The sequence below is a fragment of the Delphinus delphis genome, chromosome 12, assembly GCF_949987515.2.
Source record: "Delphinus delphis chromosome 12, mDelDel1.2, whole genome shotgun sequence".
NCBI lineage: Eukaryota > Metazoa > Chordata > Mammalia > Artiodactyla > Delphinidae > Delphinus > Delphinus delphis.
This window is the reverse complement of record NC_082694.2, coordinates 58982549-59008877: the sequence shown is the minus strand read 5'-3', so window position 1 is coordinate 59008877 and position 26329 is coordinate 58982549. Positions and strand designations below refer to the sequence as shown.

At 34.0% G+C, this 26329-nt stretch overlaps 1 protein-coding gene across 4 annotated transcripts in view; it reads right to left on the bottom strand.

Annotated features, from left to right (window-relative positions):
• MAP4K3 (mitogen-activated protein kinase kinase kinase kinase 3) overlaps window positions 1–26329 on the bottom strand; it is a 192847-nt gene that overhangs the window by 27278 nt on the left and 139240 nt on the right. For 3 of the 4 annotated variants that reach the window (XR_009521463.1, XM_060026758.1, XM_060026760.1), the window contains 8 exons: window positions 22700–22758; window positions 21363–21425; window positions 13131–13189; window positions 7454–7492; window positions 7152–7205; window positions 4661–4703; window positions 3296–3455; window positions 2317–2429 (listed from right to left, as the gene is read on the bottom strand). Coding sequence is in view for 3 of the 4 variants with exons in the window: in XM_060026758.1 (XP_059882741.1) it covers window positions 2317–2429; window positions 3296–3455; window positions 4661–4703; window positions 7152–7205; window positions 7454–7492; window positions 13131–13189; window positions 21363–21425; window positions 22700–22758 (590 nt within the window). In the remaining variant the exon portion in view is untranslated. The remainder of the gene's footprint in view (window positions 1–2316; window positions 2430–3295; window positions 3456–4660; window positions 4704–7151; window positions 7206–7453; window positions 7493–13130; window positions 13190–21362; window positions 21426–22699; window positions 22759–26329) is intronic. The other variant, XM_060026759.1, reaches the window with a different exon arrangement.

Sequence of the window (26329 nt, the reverse complement as noted above, 5' to 3'; positions counted from 1 at the left end):
GTTCCTTATGGTCTCACAGACACTTAATGTTCTCAAACTGATAACAGTTTTTACAGGAGTAAAAAATGTTTTCTCCTGTGTTTCTCGTTAACTTGCATGCCACTGATTGCTAGGAAGGTTGAGAATCTTTTTAAAAAACAGTTTTTCCTCTTCTGTGAATTCTTCCCACCCCCGCCCCCCTTTTTTTTTTTAACTGAGTTACCTTTTTCTTATCTATTTGTTGGAGCTCCTTATATATCTAGACTTAAATACTTTATCTGTTATATATATATTACAAATGTTTTCTCCTAGTCTGCACATTATGTTAACCTTGTTTACAGAGTGTTTTGTCAAGTGAAGTTTTAAATTTTGATGGACTCAAATGCATGAATCATTGGTCATAGTATACTGATAATTTAAGGAGAGGAAAAACAGCACATCGCTCATCTATTACAATATTCTCAACAGTACCAGAAATTTCTCCAAGGGGCTACATTCCTGGGGTATATGATTTATCCCTGGAGAAGGAATCTCCTTGGGAGAGATTATAATTTAAACGTAAATTTAATGAAAGTCTAGGTTTCTTTTGAGGTTAATCTTAACAGCGTTTTAAGGAATGACATTATAATTTTTTCTCAATCTCATATAAATCAGAATTGTTTAAATGAGACCAAAATTAAAAAGCTACTGTTAATTGATTTCATATACATGATACAAATGAAATATTCTGTGTAGTACTACTTACATGAGTAACTTTTAGACATTTCTAAAATTAAGACTATGAAATTTTACTTTGTAGATATGTTTATGAGGATGTACAGCCTAATACTGCCATCAATTTCTGATCATTTTTTTCCATTTTGCAAATGATTTATGTACTTATTTTTTATCACATATCATCTATTTTAGCAAAACATCATTTTTAATTAGGGAGCTCTGAATGTTCTGTCAGATTTAACTTAAGTACCGACAGAATTGGCTGTAAATAATTTCAAGAAGCTGCACAAACTGTAATCATGTTTCAATATACCAGGGATACTGTTTATCCTGATACAGTCATGACATATTTATTTCAGAATTATTGAGACTGTTAGTTTAATTACTAGTTCCTTATCCTGATAAAATAAGGTAATAGAAAAAGTGAATTAAAAGTGCATAAATTAAAAAATGTATTCATCTCTCAAAGGTTATTATACTGTGTTGCAAAATCATTAGGCTGCATTTTTATACTACTACATTAGCAGGGCTGCTAAAATTTAAACTGATGAAAGCAAAAAGGCACTACTCAGTTGGACAGACTTCATAAATCCTATTATTCCTACAGGACATTTCACTTTTGTTAAAAATGTCTTAAGTTTCACAAATTACAATGCATAACCCCAGTCAAGTGCTTTAACTGAATTATAAAAAATGGTATGTCATATCTATAGTGAAATCTTATGAAAGATACAGAACAAAAGCCTCTAGCAATGTGCTTAGTGCACAAAGTATAGCTGTATGCACATAACCATATGTCCTGTAAATTTCTAGAAAAATAACCAATGTCATTATACACAAAAACTTCCCCCAAAATACTGTCTTGTGATCTTGTTGGCAACCGCTGAATTGGGAATTTTAAGGATTTTTTTTTGTTTTGTTTTAAGTTCTATGATGATGGACAAATGTTGCCTGATGATTAAGAGTAAATTCTTTACAAATGTTAACAATTTTTAATCTCCCTGATAAATTCTATTTATGTTTTAGTAGTTATGTCATAGTGTTTTATCTAACATTTGTAACAGGAATAGCTGGTAAGGCTAACTTCACCTTTCCTAAAGTGATATCTTATATCTATTAGAAAATAATCTTAATTTTTCTTCCTTGTTAGCTATTTTATTTGAGTAAGAGTAGTAATATCACAAATTATGTAACAGAAATTTGTCCTGAGGTAGAAGCTATGGCTTTCCTTATCTGTCCATGTCCTTCCTTCAGTAAGTTCATTAGACTGTAAAAGCAATGTATAAGAATCATTCTAATCAACAAGAATAATATTTTCTCAACAATCATAAGAATACTAAGTGTTTATCTGTATGCAGAGGTCACATTTTATAATATGCAATATAACAAATTGGCCTAAATAATTTGAAGAGTAGAAAGCTTTCATTCACGTTTACCATAGCGAAGTCATTTTTTTCAAGATTTAAACAATCTATTATCATTATAATTCATATATTAAAATATAAACATACAAATTTAAACTATATAATTGCTAGAGTTCCATCAATTATAACTGCAAAACTAATTTAATAGTGAAAAAGGAAACACATATAAGTAGAGCTTATGAATATAAATACCTACTGGTACATCTTTCTTTTCTTTCCTCGCAAGGTTTGTGCCTCTGTGGTCATTCTGTTGTTGATATAATGAACCGTCTCGTTCACCGTTTAACTGGAAGGAGCTCACTCCATTTCCTTCAGTAAGATATATTTAAATATATTAGAAAAGGATTAATTTTTATGAAAATTTTCATTCAGAAAATTATCAAGTAGGAAACAAAAAATATTATCTCTGGGACAGTTTCAGCCTTCATTTGGGATTACCCTATCAGAATATTTACTACTGTAAAAAGTTTTTTATATATATGTTCTTCTACTTTTATCTCTATTTCTTTCACATATGCAAATTAAAATTCAGGTTGTATCTAAGTACATATATTTGTGTTAAAAAGAAAAGAAATACTGAATACATAAGTACTTTCAGGAAAGGGGCAATTTATAGTCTGTTATCCAAGAAACCTTAGTTGCTCTTTTTTTAATTGCTTCTTTTGCATAACACACAAGACACTTTACAGTATTAAAACAGTACCTTCTAGTATTACTTTGGAGGCAAATACCTAGCAAATACTGACAATCATTTTTCTAAAAATGATTAAATGAAATAAAATAAAGGAGTCAGGCAAGGTATCCTCTTCTTTTTCTAAAACAGTAGTAGCCTAGGACCAAACACATTTTCCTTGTTGGTTCAGAGTTTAATTTCTTTTGTTGCCACACTCTAGATATATAACGAATTGGGTACAAACGATTCTCCAAAAGAGGGAAGGCTAGATATGAAATGAGAAAGAAAAGGCAAAATATCCCAGACTGGGTCATAGGTAATCCTGTCATAAAAACACTTCAAACTATGAGGCAAAAAGCAGAAAACATCTCTAGAGCCATTGCCTTCCTTCTCCCTTCCACAAAGGAATTTCAAATAATCTCTTAAAAGGAGTCCCTCCATTTATTTCACACATTATGAAAACCTGGCAACATTCTTATTTCACCTTCCCTTCCCCCATTACCTAAAGCAACAGGCTTCTGTGGAGGTAACCTGGGAGGCGGTGGCCTAGGTGGAACTTGGGAGGGCTTTGCTGGGCTCTCTGATGTGGGACATCTCTTGATTGTTCCTTGATTATCATCCTCAGTAGAATGAGTTTCCTGTGGTATGAATATGGACTTAGGCTGAAATAATACAGAAAAGGAGACCAATGATTAAACATGAAATTATTCGTGTTTCATTAAACATGAAAAATATTGAATATCTGCCCTGAAGTAAATATTATTATATATCAGAGGCTTGCAAACTGTGTTTACTAGTTGAGTTTCAACTCTTATTGGATTATTCAACTATCTGGTTCAGGTAATCTTAATATATATCCTAAAAATGTACACCTAAAATATTTTCTCAGGAAAAAAAAAGACCTGTTTCTATTAATTCCGCACAAGCCTGCCCACTTAGACTTGCCAAATAAAAATATTCTGGTCTTTACGATCCCCAATTTAGATGAGTCTCCTTTTATTTTAAACATTCAGGCTAATCAAAGTTCAGCTCCTTACAAGGCTAATCTAAACTGTCTCTTTAAGGTGACTCATTATCTTTTATGTTAATGCTTAATCTTTCAGACAGGGGGCAGAAGAAGATGCCAATTAAAATTTTATCAAATGAGAGAATACTAACTCAGCAATATGGGATACCTGGGGAACTCTGTGCAGACAATGGAAAAACCTTCAGTCAGCTGAAGGTTTGGAGAATTTATAAATTCTTATAATGTGTCCCTTATTAGGAAGACTGCTCAGCACTTATCTCTTTGAAATTCAGATCTCTGTATTTCTGCTAACGTAAAACTGAACAAGCAAGAACAGTCCTATTTACCTGGGTGAATCGTGATTTTCTTAAAAGTAAAATAAAAACAAAATATAGTAATACATTGGATATCTAGACTGGTCAGACTCCAATTCTCATTTATAAATCAATTTATAATTGATTTCAAACCTTACAACTCATTTTATAAACAGTCCATTTTATAATTAGAATTTGCTATGCATATGAACTTAATCAGTTGCTAGTAGATTATGGATTTTGAAGAAAAAAATCTTATTAAAAGTATGAGTTTTCTAACCCAAGTGAAATACTAATCCATTAACTTAATCATTTTCATGTACAAATTTCTGGAACTTATTATTTAGAATAAACACCAAATGACAAGTTGGATGATTTAAAAAAGACAAAAACAATCACAATTGTCTACTTATATCATGGTTAGTAACTTCTTCATGACTTTTCTTTGTGGATCCCAAGTTTAAATAAGCCACAGAGTAAGTATTAATACAGTATTAAAGTGGCAGACACACATACACAATTCAAACCGAGAAACAAATCTGCTTACCTTTGGTGGCAAAGGAGGTGGAACTTTTGCTTTCATGGTTGAACTATAAAAACATAAACACTTAGAATCAGAACTCGTCATTTTACAAACAAATCATTACTAAAATATGATTATTTTTTAAAGATATGGAAGAAAATTTTGTATAAACAAGTTTCTTTTTCTAAGGTTATGAGCGATTTTCAAAATACTTTGTGAAATGTTCAAGTTATGCTAAATGAAGTATTATTCAAAAGTAACTGAGTAGATATGCTTTCCTTTTTTTTTTTTTGCGGTACGCAGGCCTCTCCCATTGCGGAGCATAGGCTCTGGACGCACAGGCTCAGTGGCCATGGCTCACGGGCCCAGCTGCTCCGTGGCATGTGGGATCTTCCCGGACCGGGGCACGAACCCGTGTCCCCTGCATTGGCAGGCGGACTCTCAACCACTGCGCCACCAGGGAAGCCCTAGATATGCTTTCTTGTTTTCAAATATTATTTTAGTAATTAAAACTGGAAAAGATAGCCACAATTCCAATTTATATCAATTGAAAGGTAAATAATATAAAAACACAAGCAACAGTTGGTTTAAGGAAAAATAGCAAAATGATATAAAAATATATTACAATGTAAGCTTCATTTTTACTGTTAGATATGGAATATCTCTGATGAAGCTCATCAAAAGCTATATACATACTCTATGAAATTACTGGCAGAATTTTTTGGTTGAAGCTAAGATTCCTTACAACTCAGAACTGGAGTTTTAGAAGTACTAAAAATTAAAAGATTATGGAGCATATACTCTCAGATGAGGAGACTGAGGCCCAGAGAGGTTAAGTGACCTGATTCAAGGTCACAGAGTGGTGAGGTAGAAAGGAAAATCAATGCCCCAGCTGCTTCTCAGGTGTTTCTGTCACTCTACCATGAAACTGCATCTTTCTTTAAAAACAAACAAACAACAAAACCCCCAAAACTAAAAGGACTAAATATTAATAATTACATAAGTGAAAATATTCTCCCCTCAAAAATACATTTATATCCAAATTATTTATTTGAAACATATCAGATGAAATTTAATCAACTATATAGTAAGACTCTTTGTAGCTGTAGTAATAATTACAGCTATTACTGACTAATTTATAACATTAAACTACAGGATATGTTTTACTGTCTTTGTAAATGTTTTTCAAAGTTCTTTTTTTATCAACTTGTGCTATGGACTGAATTGTGTCCACTCAAAATTTGTAGGTTGAAACCCTAACCTCCAATGTGCTTGTATTAGGACACAGGGCTTCTAGGAGGTAACTGAGGTTAAATGAGATCATATGGGTGGGGAGCGAATCCAACAGAATTGGTGGCTTTATAAGAAGAGGAAGAGATCTCGATCTCGATCTCTCTCTGTCTCTCTGTGCACAGACTGAGAAAAGGCCATGTGAAGACACAGCAAGAAGGCAGCTGCCTACAAGCCAGGATGAGGGCCCTCACCGGGAACTAAATCTGCGGGCACCTTATCTTGGACATCCCAGCCTCCAGAACTGTGACAAATCTCTGTTGTTCAAGCCACTCAGTCCATGATATTTTGTTATGGCAGCCTGAGCTAAGACATATTTTGGTACTAAGAAGTGGGGTGCTATTGTAATAAATACATAAAAATGTGGAAGCAGTTATGGAACTGGGTAATAGGTAAAGGCTGGAAGAGTTTGGGGGTACATGCTAGAAGTATAGACGTTAAGAGCAAGAGGTCAATGAGAAAAGAGGAGAGCCGGTGAGAAAGCTTCCATCTTCTTAGAGAATACACAAATAGTCATTAACAGAATGTCCTTTAATGGATATTAAAGGCCATTCTGGTGAGGTCTCAAGATGGAAATGATGAACGAGTTATTGGAAACTGGAGGAAAGGTAATCATTGTTATAAAGTGGCAGAGAACTTGGATGAATTGTGTTCATGTTCTAGTGTTTTGTGGAAGGAAAATCTGCAAGGGATGAAATCGGATAGTTAGCTGAGGAGATTTCTAAGCCAAGTGCTGAAGGAGAGGCTTGGTTCTTTCTGACTGCTTACAGTGAAATGTGATTGTATTTGGAGATAGTGCTTCTGGGAGGTAATTAAGGTTAACTGAGGTCATAAGAATGAGGTCCTAATCAGACAGGACTGGTGGCCTTATAAAAAGAGGGAGAGAGACTTCTCTCTTTGCATGCACACACTGAGCAAAGTCCATCTGAGGACATACTGAGAAGGCAGCCACCTGCAAGCCTGGAAGAGAGCTCTCACCAGGAACTAAACTGTCCAGCAGCCCAGTCTCCAGACCATGAGAAATAAAAACCAGTCTATGGTATTTTGTTAAGGATGCCCGAACCGACTAATACAATTAGAACAGAGAAAAGGAAAGAAACTGTGGTACAACCCATGATACTATATTATTAATGATATTAAAATTACTTCAATATTAAGCTGCCAGATTTACTAAATCAGGTCAAATGACACTTTTTCTTTTACCAAAAATGGAAACAGAACTTACTGTTTAGATTCATCATCATCCCCTTCATCATCTTCTAAATGTGCCACATGCCCTCTAAGGATAAAGAAGGATAATTCCACTGTTACCAAATGGACTTTACCACCAAAACAGCTTAAGAAGAAATTTTAGAAAATGCAGGAAGGGCTACCGTAGGACAGAATTTTATTTCTATGTCTTTACAGGATTCAGGATATTAAAACAACAACAACAACACAATCTTAGGCTACATGATAGAGAAGGGGGTAAAGGACTTTACTCATCTGTAACAAAGTATTTTAAGCTTAATTAAAAATTAAAGTTACCGCTGATGTAATTCTTCTTCAACAGACTTCAGAAGACTCCTTAGGAGAAAAATAAAAATTAAAAATAATGTGAATAAAGCAAAGAAATACTAAGTACAATTTTTCATCACTTTAACCTTATCTATAAATTTAAAACACTTTTTTACTATTCACTAAAAACTTGCTGTAACGATCATCGCTATACCATAAAACATCAGGTTATATTTAATGAGGTATCTATTTTCTGTTGCTAATGTCTTTATACATGTATTTTAAATGAACAAAATAAATCCAAGTGTTTATTGAAAAATACCAATTCAGACAAAGGACAACCCACCATGAAATGTCACAACTGGGACTGACAAAACAATAATTGCAGGGTCATAGTCAGGGGTTTCCAGGATTTAAATTTTACCTGGAATATTCTACCTGACACCTGAAATTATATTTTCTTTTTCTTAATGTAAGAAAGGTGACACACTTTAAAAAAACATCATGCTCTCAGGCAATCCTACAAAATGAAACTCAACGTGTTGGATCTCTGCAAAAGCATGCATGCATGTGATGTGAATACATGAATGTAGTAGCACTTTGCTTTCACAGAAGACACTCACTTACCTGAAGTATCTGTTCTCCAGTGGTGTACTGGCAAACACATTTACACTTTTGGGAGACTAAGCCTGTATCAGACCAGGTGCGAGGATTTTATCATTAGGAGCAATTTATAAAACTTTGATATTCAGGAACGTAAGAGAGAACTCACGGCATTCCTGAAGTTCCCTTACTTCTTTTCACTGCAAGTTCATGCAACATACCTCCTATATTATACTCTTCAAGCATCAGAAACTCAATAGCCTTCTTAAAGCTAACGAGATAGAAATACGGTTACTGACAGATTACTGTGGTAAAAGTGATTCAGCAGAAAATTTACTCTCCTCTAATCATTTCCCCTTCCTATATATAGTGGAAAAAACTGCCCTCAGAATTATCAAAGCATAAAACCAGAGAAACTGAAAGGTATGGTTAGCTGGTATGAATAATTAATAGAATAGACTTTAGCCATCAAATGTTTTAATTAGGATAGTTTAATAACAATTTAAGTATTAAAAAGTGACGAAGTTTTAAATCTGGACTTGTAAATGACATAGGAAAACCATAAACTAATTGCAAATCCTATTTTGCAGATAAAAAAATTAAGGTACTTCAGTCAAATGTATTACCTATTCACAAAGCTCTTCAAGGACTAGCTCTAAGAAGACAGGACTTCTACCTAGAGGCAGTATAGCAAAATGATGACAGGTTGTGAAGCAAAGACAGCCTGAATCTGAATCCTGCCTCTGCCACTGTAAGCTATGTGGCCTTCGATAAGTTACTCTGATTTTCCTAAGCAAAATGGGAATTACAATAGTACCTATGTCAAAATGTTTATCTGCAGATACAATTAATTATTTCTTTGAATAGTATTTCAGAGCACAGTAAGTACTCAATTAGTGTTTTCTTTATTATTATCAACTAAGCAACATTTCTCTAAACCAGCAATTCTCAAAGCACGGTCTGGGGATCCTGGGGGTCCTATAGGGTCCGGTAAGAGGTCTGCAAGGTAAAAAAACTATTTTCATAACCTAAAGCACTTTTTTTCTTTTTTTACTCTTAATTCACTCTTTTTCTTTCTTTTTCCACTCTTATTATTTCATTGAGAATGAAACGCTGGAGTTTTCTGGAGACTATGAGACGTATGATATCATAATAGATTAGTAACAGATATGAGAATCCAGCTGTCTTCTATTAAGCCAGATGTTAAGGAGATCTGCAAAGAATATAAAACAATGCCACCTTTCTTACTAATATTATTTTGTTTCAGGAAAAAAACAGCTATTCTTCATAAAAAATGTTATTTGTGGTCCTCAACAAAACGTTTGCTGTATTATACTGACATATCTAAAGCTGCTTCTAAGTCTCATGAGAGGAACAAAGTGGTGTTGCAAAGAGGGTACCATTAAGAGGTGGCATTTGAATTGGTTCTTTTTTTTTTTAAAGACTTTTTTTGATGTGGACCATTTTTAAAGTCTTCATTGAATTTGTTACAATACTGCTTCTGTTTTATGTTTTGGTTTTTTGGCAACGAGGCATGTGAGATCTTAGCTCCTGACCAGGGATCGAACCCATACCCCCTGCATTGGAAGGTGAAGTCTTAACCACTGGATCACCAGGGAAGTCCCTGAACTGCTTCTTAAAGATGAGGAATTTTTTAATACACACAAAATTTTTTTTATGGTAACATGGAATGAGTATATTACTATTTGAAATAAATATTTTGAAAAGTTTTCAGTTTAAATTTCCAGTACTATAAATATTGATATTTATAAGTGATATAACCAAAAGTTCATTGGAATCCTTAATAATTTTTAAGACCATAAAGGGATCCTGAGACTAAAAATTTCGGAAGCACTGCTTTAAATTATTTTACCAAATTAAATGTAATATCTCTGAACTGTACAGTGGGCTTTCACATCATCTTAGAAGATGTGAAAACAAACTTTTTCTTAAGCATGTGACAATATTTTTCGAGCCATTTCTTTTTCCATTAGAGAATATTAGCATTTGAAAATAATTAAGAGGAGAATTTAAATGTAGTTTATTTTCAGTTTACCATATTTAGTTGGACTTATATGGCATTCTACTTTTTAAAACATTATCTTCCTGGGAGTATACGTTCTGTAAGAATAAGAGAACATGAAAAAGCAGCTATCCTAAGGCTAGGGACTCATATGTATATTTTTAAATTCATTTACTTGTAAATTTCCTACTATGTGTTAAGATATTTTGTTAATAAAGTTACAGAATTCATGAAGTCTTAATGAAAAGTAGAAAATATGATTTGCGTTTCAGCTTTTATAAAAGAGAAAATGAAATATGGCTAATTTGCATAAAGGTTCACTTATACCGTATCTTGAGAGCATTGGAGAAAAATGTGATACTGATTTAATCACCAATACTGGATGTGACATAATAAATAATGTCACTATTCACTGGTCTACTTGGATTCCTCTATTATGGAATTCTGAGAAAGTAATGAATAAAACAAAACAAAAATGATGCCCTCATACTGAACTACTAAGTCAACTGAAAATGACCAGAAAATCTGGATGAAGAGGTTAAAAATGGAAAAACATGCAAACATAGATCATAGATTTAACTGATAAAGTGAAGAAACTGATAGGGAGAGAAGTCAAAAACCACCACCAAAGTATTTGGCATCTTTGAATTAGCTGCTGGTTACTAGAACCATTCAAAATTGCCTAACTGACTCAAAACAATCTGTAAGTACTGCCCTGATTAGATTTGAGAACAAACCAAAAAACTTCCCTATTTCTTTAAAACCAAAAACCAATTTTATTCTCTCATATTCACTTGCTCTTACAATCAACATTTACTGAGTAAACACTACAAATAAGGGCAACTAATGTGTATTAAACCCTAAATATGCTAAATGCTTTGCAATGATTATTCCATTTCACCCTTAGTATACTATGAGGCAGGTACTATTATAATCCCCATTTATTAGAGAAAATTGAGATAAATTTCTCCAAGTTACACAGTTTATAGCAAGAGACAGTTCTGACTCTGGATCTGGCATTTACTACTACTATACTTAATTATGCCAGGAATTTCTTTTCACTATTATTTAAGTCTTTAGAAGAGAATTTATTTTTAGAACTTTTGCTCTACATTAAAAACAAAATCAGAAATAGAGTTTTCTTTTAAAAATAGTATTTTGTTGGTTTAAATAGTCAGAAAAGTTGACCCCAATAATAACAATTCAAAAGAAAACAACCCAGTAAGTCAAAACACATATGCATTCTGTTAAAAAAACAAACAAACTTAGTTCCTGCGTGGTCTGGAATAGGCAGAAACCCATAAATGGAAATCTGTCTGCCTGATCACCTACGGAGAAAGCAGGAAATCCTGTGAGTTTTAAAACACTGCCTAGTCACAAGAATAAAGCAGACATAGCAGTACAGTAAGAGAAGTGCTACATCCATGCTCATGTCACATGTATGTATATACCTGTACACGAAACACAGCCAAAGGGCAAACTTTGGGGCAACCTACCTTGCCAGTGATTCGTTATATAGAATAAAGTTCCTTAAGCAGGGATCCAATTAATCAAAAAATGAAGGTTGGGGAAATTATTAACATTTACCTAGCCAAAGTAACTATATAATATGAAAATGTCTAACAATCAAAAAATCAGACAATGGGGACTAAGGAATCTAGAAAAGCATTTAATGATAGGCCATTTTGGGGGTATTTTTGCAAGTATATAATATAAAAATATATTTAAAATAAACCAAAGTAAATGAAATATTTTTCAAAATTATACAATCTCTTAAAAATACATCAAACTTTGCTAACAAGATCCTTAAAACTAGTGACCTGAAATTTAGACAAAATAACACAAAAACACATCAGAATTTATTTGCTAACCCATTATGAGACAAACTTTCCTTTGTTGACCATCAACAAATCAAGACAAACTATAAACAGCAAATGTTACTATTTTGATAAAATTTCATTTTTCAACCAGGGAAATTTTAGACTTATTTTCCATTTTAGGAAACATAAGGTTTAAAACAAAAACAAAAACTTCATGTTATTTAACTGAAGTTCAGCAAAATCAAAACTAATGCATTTCTCTAGCTTGTCATTCAAAGTCGTTTCTGGGTTAAGAAAAGAGTATTCAAACATTTCGTTTATAAAAAAAGAAACATGATTTTGCGTTATTATCTCTAAATCTGAGTTGCTTGTCTTTTAGTCACCTGCTTAACTTAAGATATTAACATATTTTAACTAAAATATGGGTATATAATATGTCTCAACCCTCTAATGTCACTGAAATTATATTTGGAAATTTTAAGTAGTTCTGATTACTGAAATAATATCTACATATAGCTGGGAGATTTTGGCAATTTAAATATTTCCCTATAAATTAGCTTTTATAATGATAGTTCATCCATGAACTCAGGAAATGAGACTCTACGGGGAAGAGCAGAGTCCTGTCCCCATATCTTGCTAATTCAGGCCTACGAACATCTTAAATTGTTACACCTTGCAAGCTGCCTTTTCACCACCGTGCTGCACCACCTAGACAGTGCCTGGTATACTGCAGACCTTAAACAACCACTGGATTTATTTCTTGCATAAAATAAATAACTTTTAAACCTTTAGACATATTTTAATGGCTATCTACTTTTTAAAAGACTCTTGACAGCTAAAAAGTTAAGACAAAGATTTTTAAAGAGTGTGAATATTTCCATCTGTTTTCATAGGCCAACACATCTGGGAGATGTACCAAAGCAAGTTTTGTAAGTAATAAACAGGTCAACTTTGCAAATAAAAGAAATAAATTGCTGAAACATATACTCATCTTTAGTTGGAATGTACTTACTTTCTCTAACAGGTAAGGTCTACAAAGTAGCTTGATACAAAAGATTTAAGGTGACTCTCCCCATTATGACAATTATTGAGTAGATGATTAGCAAGGCAGTAATAAAGAAAAGTTAAAAGCATATTATAAAATATATCTACCAGACTAGTACAATTTACTACTGTAAATATTTAAAATACAATTAATATATAACATATTTTAAGGCAATTTAAGTATTCTTAAATTTAATTTTAAAAGAATTTTACTTACTTGTTTGCACCTAAAAAGTAACTACTTTGGTGTCCTTGTCCATATTCTAGTTGTAGATCCTAATAGTACAGAATAAAATATTCAGCAAGATAGTAGTGTATCACAAATCATGATACACTAACGCATATTGTCTTTAAAAGAGAAACCCCAGACTTCAAATAAATCTGTATTGCTATATGTTCTTAAAAAGAAAGCAAGGTAGGACTTCCAACAATAAAAGATTTCAGAAGTTTGTAGTCTTAATTTATATATTTTATTATTTAAGTTACCAAAATTTTCCTGGGAACTTGTTTGAACACCATATGCAAGTTTCATTTATGGTTATTGCTACTGTAATTAACATTTGTAAAAATCAGTTTTTGGAATGAAAAAAGCTGAAAAAAGTATTTATGCTCAAGCTATAATGAAGCAAAAATGATTACAGAAGAGAACAAGCAACAAAAATCTTGGTTTGACTTTGTATATAAAATCTGCAATAATTATGTATATATACACATTCACATATTTCTACTACTGCTTCATGCAGGTAATAATTTTTTAAAGGTTAAAAAGAAGGTGGTCTTTCAAAGTGAATTATACATGTGAAATTGCACAAGATTATAAACTAAATTTAAGGACTTCAAATATTTTTTTAAAGAGTTAAGTAGCAAAACTTCAAACGAATATTATTAAGGCAGTTCTTCAACTATTTAAACATTTCCACTGAACGCTGCAGGTTGTAGAGTTAAGAACTGAAATTTAAAGGAACTAACAATCTATGTGCTCAACTGAAATGCCTTCTTGAGGAAAAAAAATGATTTCCAACAACCACAGAAAGTACAGTTTCGTTTTCTCCCACTGTATTTCAAGCACCGTTTTAATGATTAAGGGGGAATATTTAACATTTTAAATGAATTTTATTTTCATTAGAATATAGTGTACTTAAAGCACTATCTAGTTTTACAAGATACTGCCAGATGCACAATGAGGACTTAATGCAAAAGTTACCTTCTTGGAGCAGCCTTCCAAGACTGTCCAGGAAGATAGGTGTAACCTTCTTCGCGACTCCACGGCATTTAACACATAGTTCTCCTCTAGCGTTTACACTGACTTTTAATTAACTTATTTACAAGTTTATAAAAACAGTAGCCAGGCTATAAGCTCCTCAAACAAAGGAAAATTGTTAAATCCATCTTTTTTCCCCACAGCCTAGGGTCTAGCATCGTACCTGGCACACACTAATTAGGCCCTAAGAAAATGCGTGTTCAAATGCCATTTGTTTATTTTACTGTAAACAGATAACTAACACTTCAGCCTCATTAAGATATACATAGATAATTATAGATCACACAAATACTAAGCCTAGAAATACAAGACTTCTAAGCAATACATCACATTTAAGTGAAAAGTTAAAAGCCAAAAGCCAAAAGCCTGGTTTAGACAAGGCTCAAATTTTGTCTTCTTCAATAATTGTGTTCTTCCATGCATAATAATGTATGTTCTTACCAGTGACAGAAGAGATAACACATCATAAACAAAAAAGATTAGTGAACTGTCACACTGGTATCACATAAAATTCTAATGAAATTCGGATACCTGTTCTCTTTAATTTGTAATGATAGATCTTAATAGGATGAAATTGCTATTATCATAAGACTGCCACACAGTTATTATGCTGCACTATTTAAGTGGTCATGACTTTATATAGGAGACTTTAAGCTTCGGTATTTAGTAAAGAAAAGTACTAATCTCAATGAATACCTTTCTGAATTCAACTTCATTTTCTTCAGCTATGCATAACTGGGCCCTTCTACCAGACCAGCAACCTCTTTAGCCAATATAATCTGTTAAGCCTTTAATCAAATGACAGCTTTCAAAAGCGTAATTTGTGCAGAGTGGCCATGGCTTGTGTTATATAAATATAGATATGTCCTAAGAATAGCTAGCTCATCTGCTACATGACAGTTACCAGGTTGATGATAATAATTTAAAAAAAATCAACTGATATATTTAGGAAGGTAAGAGAAGAATCTGAAATAACTAATGAAATATTTTAATAGAAAATGGACTGTAAATTCACATACAGAATAACATTCAGGATGGGGAGAAGTTGCTGACAGATCCAGGTCTGATGATTAAATGTGGCATGTGTTAAGCCCTACCAGGAAAGCTAAAATTGAAAGGGTTTCATTCTTTATTAATTCCTTCTCCGTAAATCAAGTTATGTTTTAGCATCCATAGGGAAAGAAAACAAAAACAAAACCCATGTGCTAGGCATGTCATCAAGGAAAAGGATTGCACTAAGTCCTTCTAATAAGTAGTTAATCTCATTTAATTCAACTATTATTTACTAAGCACTTATTATATGGCAGGAATTCAGACAGCAAATCAGACAAGAAAAATGAGAATAAATAAAAAGGAAAGGAAGAAAAGGGAAACTTGGGCAAAGTTAGTAGTCATTTACGTATCTTTAGGGTAGTCTAAGAAAGACTGATCTAAAATGCTTTCCAAAAGGACTTGGACTCTATTCTGTAATAGAAAAATGCTACCAAAGTTATGCTTGGAAAAGCACTCAAAATAACTCTATAAAATGATGGTAAAACATGGCCATTCTTTATAAGCTAAATAAGAATACATTTGAACATGCCAGGATAGACATAAAAAATTTAGTAGCATAAATCAGGCATCAACTTATTAATGAATGACAGTGTTTAACTACACAAAGTCAAAGCAGTAACAACATGGATGGCAACATGCAATAGCCCAGTACAGATTCAAATTGAACACTCAGCAAAAAATTTAAGATGGTCAACCTAAGCCCAATTAAAATATCTTTTGGGGTCAGAAAGTCCTAACTTCAGTGTTTTAATGAATAGAGGAGTACTTGTGAACTCGTATAGAGCCTCTAAGAAGACATGGTCCCAGCAAGAGCTGAAAAAGAACAGAGGATGTGGCGTGGAACACTGGAAAAGAAAACTACATGACCAAGAAAATCTTATTATTGTTTTTTTTTAAAACCCATCTGGAGATTACAAAGTCTATCTATACCTGATGAGAAAACAGCAGGAAGTCAAAAGAATTGTTACAGTTGGCTACAAAAACACTAAAGAAAAAATACTTTAACAATATGTTTTAACCAAGAAAAAAGAGAATAGCAGAATTTTTTCTCATCAAAAAAATGAGAAAATATGGCACACAAGTAAGGTGTTAGGAGACACCTTTTAATGTGGTAGATAATTTACAGAAGTAAAAAGAGACTAAACCCTCGCTAATTCTTATTTCTTAAAAAGAAAAGCAAGTAGGGTCAGAACACTAACTGAACAAGCAGTGTTCTGACTAATAAAAGCAGAATACTTAAGGGGACTCAAAGTGAATAAACATGACTTTTGTATAGCAAGGCTGGAAATGAATATCAGCAGGTTAGTTTTTTTTTTTTTCTTTTTAAATTTTACTGAAGTACAGTTGAAGCAGGTTAGTCTTGATACTCTAGAAAATGTCCTGTAATTGTGCAATTATGAAGGTGAGTTTTCCCTAGAGATTGCTTCATATATAATAGGTAAGAAAAGTGACCATACAACATAAATTTTATAGTAAGTAGTAGTTTAACAGATTTAAAATTAACAAAGTTGATGTTTCTTTTCCAGAATAAATTTAACTTTATTTATAGACTTTATTCAATTCTGACCTAATTCAGGGGTAATCTTGTAGTACTTCTGTTATGGTTACTGATAATGATAAATTGGGTATATCTTTTGGACATGTTTTTAATTATAACCTAAATACTTTATTCTTACTTTTTCAGGAATACTGTAAGTTTCTTCAGAGCAATGATTATGTCACTACTTATGTTCCTCCACAGTAATTAACATAGTGCTTTACATATACAGTTGACCCTGGAACAACATGGGTTTAAGCTGTATGAGTCGACTTATATGCTGATTTTTTCAATAAATACATACTACAACATCACGTGATCTGCTGTTGGCTGAATCCAAAGATGCAGAGTCACAGGAAGGCCAACTATAAAGTTATACTCGGATTTTCAACTGCTGGTGTCCCTAATCCCCTTGTTGTTTAAGGGTCAACTGTTCTTACCTTTCAATATATTCTTCACTGGTATATGGGCCAAAATGCCTAGTAGAACTAGGAAAATTAGAAAAAATTAGCAGCAGCTGAACAGATGTGTAATACCTTTTAATGTAAAGACAGCATCTTGTAGACCGGCTATATCCATTCTTATGGTTATGGGCAAAACTTTTATTATTATGGAATTTTGCTGAGTTTTTTTCTTTGCTTTTTTAACTCAGGCATCTTTCAAAATTTAAAGACCTTTCTACTCACTAACAATGTTAAAATTCAAGCTCTGTTTCTCTGGTTTCATATATTATGATTGCCTGATTAAAAAAAAAACCTTTACTATAGTAATGATTCTAAATTCATTTACAAAAATCATAAGATGAATACCCTTAGCACTTAAAACAATCAGAAAGCACTGATGACATGGAAGTTTTAGGCAGCAAGGTCTTTAAGGGGGTAAATGTTTCTTTTGGTCCCAAAAGATTTAGGGCTGTCATCTTGGTGCCAATTGTCTACTAAGATGACAGCCAGACATTTTGGGTCCATCAGGTTTCCAGTGGCCAGCAGTTAGTATTTAAGAGTTGAAATCCTGTTCACAGTGCTAAGGTTTTAGAACTATGAAAGTAGGAGACTGAAATAATTATGGACACTTCACATCAAAAAACAAAAACACTAATTTGAAAAGACACATGCACTTCAATGTTCATAGAAGCACTATTTACAATAGCCAAGACATGGAAGCAACCCAGGTGCCCATCAACAGAAGATGTGGTATATACACACAGTGGAATATTACTCAACCATAAAAAAGAATGTAACATTGCCATTTCCAGCAACGTGGATGGGCCTAGAGAATGTTATGCTTAGTGAAATAAATCAGACAAAGACAAATATCATATGATATCACTTAGAATCTAAAAAATAATACAAATGAATCTATTTACAAAACAGAAACAGGCTCACAAACACAGAAAATAAACTTATGCTTACCAAAAGGGAGAGGGAAGGGGGAGAAAAAAGTTAGGAGTATGGGAATAACAAACTACTGCACATAAAATAGATAAGCAAAAAGGATTTGCTATATAGCACAGGGAATTATACCCAGTATCTTATAATAACCTATAATGGAACATAATCTTAAAAAAAACCCTGAATCACTATGCTATACATCTGAAACTAATGGAATATTGTAAATCAACTCTACTTCAATAATATACACATACACACACACCAGAAAATAGCAAGCGTCAAAGAGGATGTGGAGAAATTGGAACCCTTGTGCATTGCTGGTGGGAACTGTAAAATGATGCAGCAGCTATGGAAAACCGTATGGTAATTCCTCCCAAAATCAAGCATAGAATTATCATATGATCCAGCAATTCCCCTTCTAGTTATATACCCAAAAGAACTAAAAGCAGAAACTTGACAGATACTTGTATATCTAGGTTCACAGATGCATTATTCACAATAGTGTCCGTTGATGGATGAATGGATAAACAACATGTGGTTATACATATAATGAAATATTATTCAGGCTTAAGAAATTTTGACACATGCTACAACATGGATGAATCTTGAAGATGTTATGACATTATGCCAAGTGAAGTGAGCCAGTCACTGACATTATTTGTCACAAAATGACAAATAATGTATGATTCCACTTACATGAGGTACCTAGAGTACAGAAAAATTCAGAGACAGAAAATAGAATGGCAGAATGGGAGTTATTGTATAATGGGTAAGGAGTTGCAGCATGAGAAGATGAAAACGTTCTGCAGATCAACAGTGGTGATGGTTGCATAACAATATGAATGTACTTAATGCCACTGGACTGTACACTTAAAAATGGTTACAATGGTACATTTTATGTTATGCATACTTTACTACAATAAAAAAATAACTATGGAACATATATGTTGATTAAAAAGAGAGAGAGCATGAGCACAAGACCAGTATTAGTGGGAAAAAAATATTGCCATTGTTGGGTAGAGGCAATAGTGGTTTAGGTGGAATTGTTGAGCCAGGGTGCTTAGGTCAAACCCTAGCTCCACTATTATTTAGTTGGGTGGTTAAAGTCGATTTCAGCTTCTATGCACTTTAAATCCCCTTATTTGTAAAACAAGGATTAAAATTTAACATATTTAAAGTGTTTAGAATATAAAGCCTGGTTTAAAAAAACTTCTAGGTAAGTGTTAGCTTTTATCATTAAAAGTGGGCTTTTTAAGGTTGATTTTATAAATAGTAGGATCTGACAAATATTTCATTCATCCCTCTTCTGCCAGAACTATCCACAAGTTAATTGTCCCTAAAGCCCTTCTCTGTCACAAGACTCCCTTGTCAGCTGCTCCCTCTATCATAAGAAACTACTGATTATGTAAGGGGTGTGGGAGGTAGTTCTAGGGAACAGAGCCATGATAACTCACTCAAGTTACTAGGCTAGTTACACACAGGGTAGAGAAAAGAATATTTGTAACTCTATAAGTAGTATATTTCTGGTTTTGATGTTGTTTTTTCCTGGAGAATATTAATACCTAAAAGAGTCAATTTAAACTTTTGATTCTGTGGTCTTTTATTTCCACAACAAATGTCACTATTGTCATTCTAGCCTACATATGCCTAATTCTGAAGAAATTTTCAGTCCAGAAATCACTGGCAGTGCTGTCTTCAGGCACTGCACCTCACTTGTCCCCTCACATGGTTAATTATGGCCTCATGCTTTCTGGCCTCTCTGGGCCGTTTACTGACTCTTCTAGTGTTCCAACTGCTTCTTCCCACCTCCAGCGCTGGTTCTACTTTTGACTGTAAAACAGGCATCACCCCTGCGGTGACCAATTTTCTGTACTTTCTTTCTTCAGACCTAACTGGGGAACACATGCAATCTCATGGTTTCATCTATCATTTTCTCTTTGATGACTTCAATCTTCCTTTTCTGAGCTAATCCCATAATTCTAGTAGTAGTGTGACCATTCCATAATTTCAGCTCTTTATCTGCCGTCTCTCAGAACTGTGCCAATGACTGTTCCCACATTAATTCCCATGACACTTAGTAGTCAACTGTCCATTATTTTCCTGGAAAATATATAATGGTTCCTATAAAATATTGCAATCAGTCTTTTAGTCCCTCCCAGAAGGCAGATGAACCATATTAACCCAAAAGCTTTCTTCCTTCTTTGACTTCCATAGTACCTATTATATGTTAGCCTTTCCTCATCAATAGTCACCACCAGAAAAAATTTGGGCAATGCACTGTACATTTTGTTGCATGGCTAAGAGTTTATATATACAAATATTTTCCACTGATCCAAGACTGCAACTTTCCTAAAAGAGAAATTATGTCTAAAATCTCTTTTATGTTGTACAAATGTTACTGGGCATAGATATAGGGATTTATGTAAAGAATCATTTCAACTAACCAGAATTGAAAGAGGTATGTTATTAAGGCAGAAAGGGAGGAAAGAGTAGGAAAATTCGATTGAAAAGGCAGAAAAGTGGAATCTAGGAGTAAATATGGAGGCAACTTGGGGCCCTGGCCAGCTACAGAACTAGAAAAAACTATCTAATAGCAACTATTAAAAGTACTATTTAATATTTACTAGGGTTAATTGCCCATCTTTTCTTACCTAATGGTAAGATAGCCTTAATATTTATAACTTCAGGGAGTTTTTATAACCCAAATTTTGGCCTGAGAAAACTGGATACTTCATAATGCTACAAAGTTAAATTTTATCTGAGACTGATTTCACTGTTAATCAGGGGTAAATTATTTTTTTAAATTATATGTATTTTATTTTTGTAATATATGGATATGTATATATATGGATGGTTTCTAGTTCACTAAAACAAGTCACATTATTCAAACTGGACATTTTTATAAGGAAATGTAATTTCTAAAGAAAAAAATCCATATCTGAGTGAGAAAAAAAATGTTCTTATAAAAAAGAAAAAACTTTAACTTTTTGTTGTAACGTTATAATATATTCGAGTAAATATGTTTATTTAATGTGTAGAAAAAATTGCTATCATCCTTTATATATGGTAGGTTGCTAACTGGCAGGACCTTATAAAACAATGCTTAAACCGGTTCATTAAAACTGGACAAAATGTTTGATTAAAAAACCCTGAAAGCAATTAAGACTAAAACAACGCTGACAAAGAAAATCAGAAGATGAGAAATACCAGATTAGATCTTGCAGTGTAGTATATTTCTTCTGAACTGTCCAAAAAATCATCACTGTCGGGCTGTTTAGCAGAGACCAAGAAACCCAAGTTATTAACACTTAGACTAAAAGCCACAAATTCACAATGGGAAACTCACAAGTGAAGTAAGTCCTGCTAACATAACTTTATTAAGGTAAATGCAAAGTCAAATCAGATTAAGGAGCTTCTAAAAAAGCAACAGTGCAACAACTTTCCTCTATAATACAGTTACTAAATTAGTACAGAATTTAAAAACATGCAATGGTAAGTTAAAAAGAGAAGCAGAAAATAACAACTGGCATTTATAAACATCATGATTATGTTTTCTTCTAAACCTTCTCCATCTTCTACATAAAGGTCAGGCTTAAGTATTATAACATGATCATTTTAAGAATTTTTCTTTAGCATTCCTTTCCTCCATGCTGGTATACTGAATTAGAGCAACTCTTTAAGTTAAAAGGCTAAAGACTCCCTTTGTATGCCTTTAGTCAAGTGAGTTAAAATAAGCATTTAAGAAGAAAGTTCCCACTTCAATCCTGAGCGTTCATTAACAGTTACTTTCTTCTCATTATTAAGCAGAAAAGGGAAAAAAATGAAACATATAATCTGGAGCTTTGGTTAAGTAATTTCATTAGGATTAATTTTGTTTGTTTTTTAAGTCTCATTTTTTATTCTTCCATAGAATATTAACATCTCAAATGTTTGTACAGCATTTTGCTTCTGAGACTACACCTAATATTTTATCATATATCTGGAAAGGGGTATATAAAAAATTAACAAAAGAGAATCATGAAAAGAATGTTTTAGCAATCTTTAAGTAAATGATAAATTTAATCTGCTCTGTACACCTAGTCTCTCCTGAGTCTCAGTTGCTCCAAAGAGATTGGATTCTGTCCTGATATTTAGAAAAGGTGGTTTACACTCTTAAAAAACTGCCCATAAATTTAATTAGAAGATATGCTATTACTGGCCCAACACTGTAGTTTAAAATTGTGGCATTTATCCTAATAAATATATATGTAAAAAGTCCCTCAAAAACTGCAAAGCAAAAATGAAAAAAAAAAAAAAGGCTAGCATTAAAAACATTTAATCAACGAATGGTGAAACTAGTAAGTTTCTCCTAAAATAATTTTGAAAATATTCAATCTCAGCAACACAGATTTATTTATTCCAAATTTTAGAATTAGTTACCTTTTTATTTCCCCAAATGCTTTGAAAATATTAACAACTAGCTTTTGTAGTCAGTACCAACATATCACAAAGACTAATTAAAACATTTACTTTCAGTGTTAAGATTCCAAGACTACACTACTTACAAGTTCATGATGTGGTTCTGTCTCCTTCCTTAAGGGTGGATCAAACTTTACTTGGCCAACTAAAAGAGAAAAACAGTAAAGCCTTCATCTGTTTCCATATTTTTAATGATACAATAATTTTAAAAGTTACTCCCATAGCAAAACCTATTTAATTTTACCATCTACCATAGACTGATCACAATCCAAAGATTTAAATAAAGAATCTGTTAGCTGGAAAAAACCCAAGAAAGTCTAAGCTGTTAAAGCTTAATCTAATAATCCTAGGCCTTTTCTGTAGTAAAAAAAAAGATGATTAACAAAATTACGTGTACGTTACAGTCAGGATCTAAGGTGCTACTTCACTGTGACCCAGCATAAAATAGAGACAATCTTAACTCAGTACTTCGGTGTACAGACAGCAATTCAGGCAGAGCTATTTCTGGAAGCCAGCCTGCAAGATGGTCTCTAATGAGTCCTGCCTCCTGGTGTTCATAAACTTGTGTACTTCCTTCCCACTTCCCTGGGGTGGTCTATGTGACCAGACGAAAACGGCAGAATGATGGCATATAACTTCAGAGATAAGGCTTCTGTCTTGGGCTCTCTCTACTGGATCACTTGCTCTGGAGGAAGTCACGCTGTGAGCAGTCCTAAGGAGAGGCTACACTGCCAGGAACTGAAGCCTTGGGCTAACAGCTCCGTGAGTAACCTTGGAAGCAAATCTTCCACCTCAGTTAAGCCCTTGGCAGACTGCAGCCCCAGCTGACACCCTGATTGTCATGACAGACCCTGAGGCAGAACCACCCAGCGAGGCTGTCCTGGACTCCTGACCCTTAGAATATGTGTGAGATAATAAATGTTTATTGTTTTAAGCTGCTAAATTTTGGGGTAATTTGTTATACAACAATAACTACACTTCTGCAGCTAAAGTATAAACTAAATACTAGAGCCAACATAAATTGACTGTACTACATTCACCCTTCCCCCTGCTATTCTAATTTAATGAATGTTTCACTACCTTTACCTTTAATTTCTGTATCTCATTATCATTGTCATTATCTACTTTTATAACCTGGGTACAGCATTCAAGACCACTGAGATAAAAGCAGAGGCACAAATATAAAACATTAAAAAGAAGAAAAACAGACAGTCACAAATAATATCACCGCTCAACTAGTAAGAGCTCAGCCAAAACAGCAGTTCTCAATCGAGGCAGGGAAGCGAGTGAGATTTCAAAGCACAATCGTTTTATAACTGTTTTGATTTTAGCTTAGTATGTATGGTTTACTGTGAATGTTAATGCCAAATAAAGGAGATCATGAGATTTGAATATTTAGCAGTAGGAGGCACAAGTAAAAAAGGTTGAGAAACACAGCCCTACGAGATCTCCAGGTGCGTGAAGAAGTATGTATATGCTTTATAGCTGTTACGCACTAGATATCAAATTCTGGCCCTTAGAGATAAGTAGGCTGTTCAATAATGGGTTCCTCAAACCTGTGCACATATGATCACATATCAAAGATTACAAAATAGATTTTATTAAGGTATTAAAACATATTATATATATATACACACACACACACACATATATATATATACATATATCACGTTGACAGAGGCCCTACTGAACAACTCTCACCTAAACTTGTCATCAAATGGCAAAATTAAATCTGTAATAAAATTACATGAGGACAGTTTCATGCATTATCTGCCTTGTGTTATCATCACATGTGAACATGCCTGTTTCCACCAGACTGCATAATCACTAAGTACAGGGGTGCAGGGATGCTGTCTTAGACTTTCATTTTTATTATTATTATTTTTTGGCTGTGTTGAGTCTTCGTTGCTGCACGCGGGCTTTCTCTAGTTGCGGCGAGCAGGGTCTACTCTTCATTGCAGTGCATGGGCTTCTCATTGTGGCAGCTTCTCTTGTGGAGCACGGGCTCTAGGCTTGTGGGCTTCAGTAGTTGGGGCATGCAGGTCAGTAGTTGTGGCTTGCGGGCTCTAGAGCACAGGCTCAGTAGTTGTGGCGCATGGGTTTAGTTGCTCTGTGGCATGTGGGATCTTCCCGGACCAGGGCTTGAACCCCTGTCCCCTGCATTGGCAGGTGGATTCTTAACTACTGTGCCACCAGGGAAGTCCCTAGACTAATTTTCATAGCAAGGACAGAACCCCAACTGTAGTAGGTATTCAATACCCCTGTACTCTGTGGGAACACTTTTCCAGAGACAGGAGCCCATACAGCGAAGTCCCTACAGAGATTCATTCTTCATGCCTTACACTGGTATCACTCTTCTGTTCTATCCAAATTCCCTAAAGTTATGATAAGTTTCTGCCACAAGACATTGCAATACTGTTCAAATAACTGCTGGGCAATCATCCCAGGCTACAGTGCTATTTATGATGTTCTTAATAATGTCGAAAATTCCTACTTATCTGTAATTGTCTACTGGTCTTGATCTCCGTTTCTGCTACCATCTCCTTGAACGTATGTCAAGCGACACACCATAAATTTATATTTTACTATCCATATGAAAACTCCTTCTTAGCTTCTTTGAAATAGCTCCGACATGATCACTTGCCGACCCATCACTAGCCATTAGGGGTCAAAACTGATCCTACTATGGCAGACAGGAAGAGCCCCAGAATTATTTCTTCTTAAATCAAGTCTCTGCTTATCATATTTAACTGAAGGCAGAGGGGACTTCCTAAAAGGGAAAGAGCAACAGACTTTCTGCAAGTGAGCCGATTTTTACATACATGTTGCCCAAACACCATTTAGTTTAATAAAGAGAAAACCCTGGTTGCATGGAGAGATACCATGTAATTGTAAACATAAAACATTATCAAGAGCAACAAATGTATACAAATACTAAAATAAATTATTTTCTCTAAAGCCTGCCTTTATCGTCAATAGCATGACTGATTATTCTATATATCACATCTCACATAAAATCATAAAACATCCTAAGAAAGCAGATACTACAACACTGCATAAGATTTTAAAGCCTCAAACATCAAACCCACAAACTGTAAGAAGTGGTGGTTTTAATCCTGTTGCTACCTCAACATACTAGAGGGATACAACACCTTTCTTACCGGCAAACACAGGAGAAGAGAAGATGTCCATCAAAAGGAGGGCATATCAGAGTCTCAGAAAAACTAGGGTGAAGGCATCTATAGTTTCAAATAGCACGTACACACATGTGCAGTTAGGAGCTGAGAATCACTGATATAAACTAGTAAAGAATGACTAACAGGAAACTGCACTTTGCAGTAAAGGGCCTGACAATACAATTTAAAAACAGAATTGGATAACAAGATAGAAAGTACTTTAGATTTTCAGTAGTACTGAACACATAAGGTTTTCTAACTGCAAAGGCAGCTCTAATCACCTTTTGTATTATTAAAGAAATGACAAAGATGTATTGTAATTACTTTTTGTACATTAAAAAATAATGGGAGGGCTTCCCTGGTGGCGCAGTGGTTGAGAGTCCGCCTGCCGATGCAGGGGACACGGGTTCGTACCCCGGTCTGGGAGGATCCCGCATGCCGCGGAGCGGCTGGGCCCGTGAGCCATGGCCGCTGGGCCTGCGCGTCCGGAGCCTGTGCTCCGCAACGGGAGAGGCCAAAACAGTGAGAGGTCCGCGTACC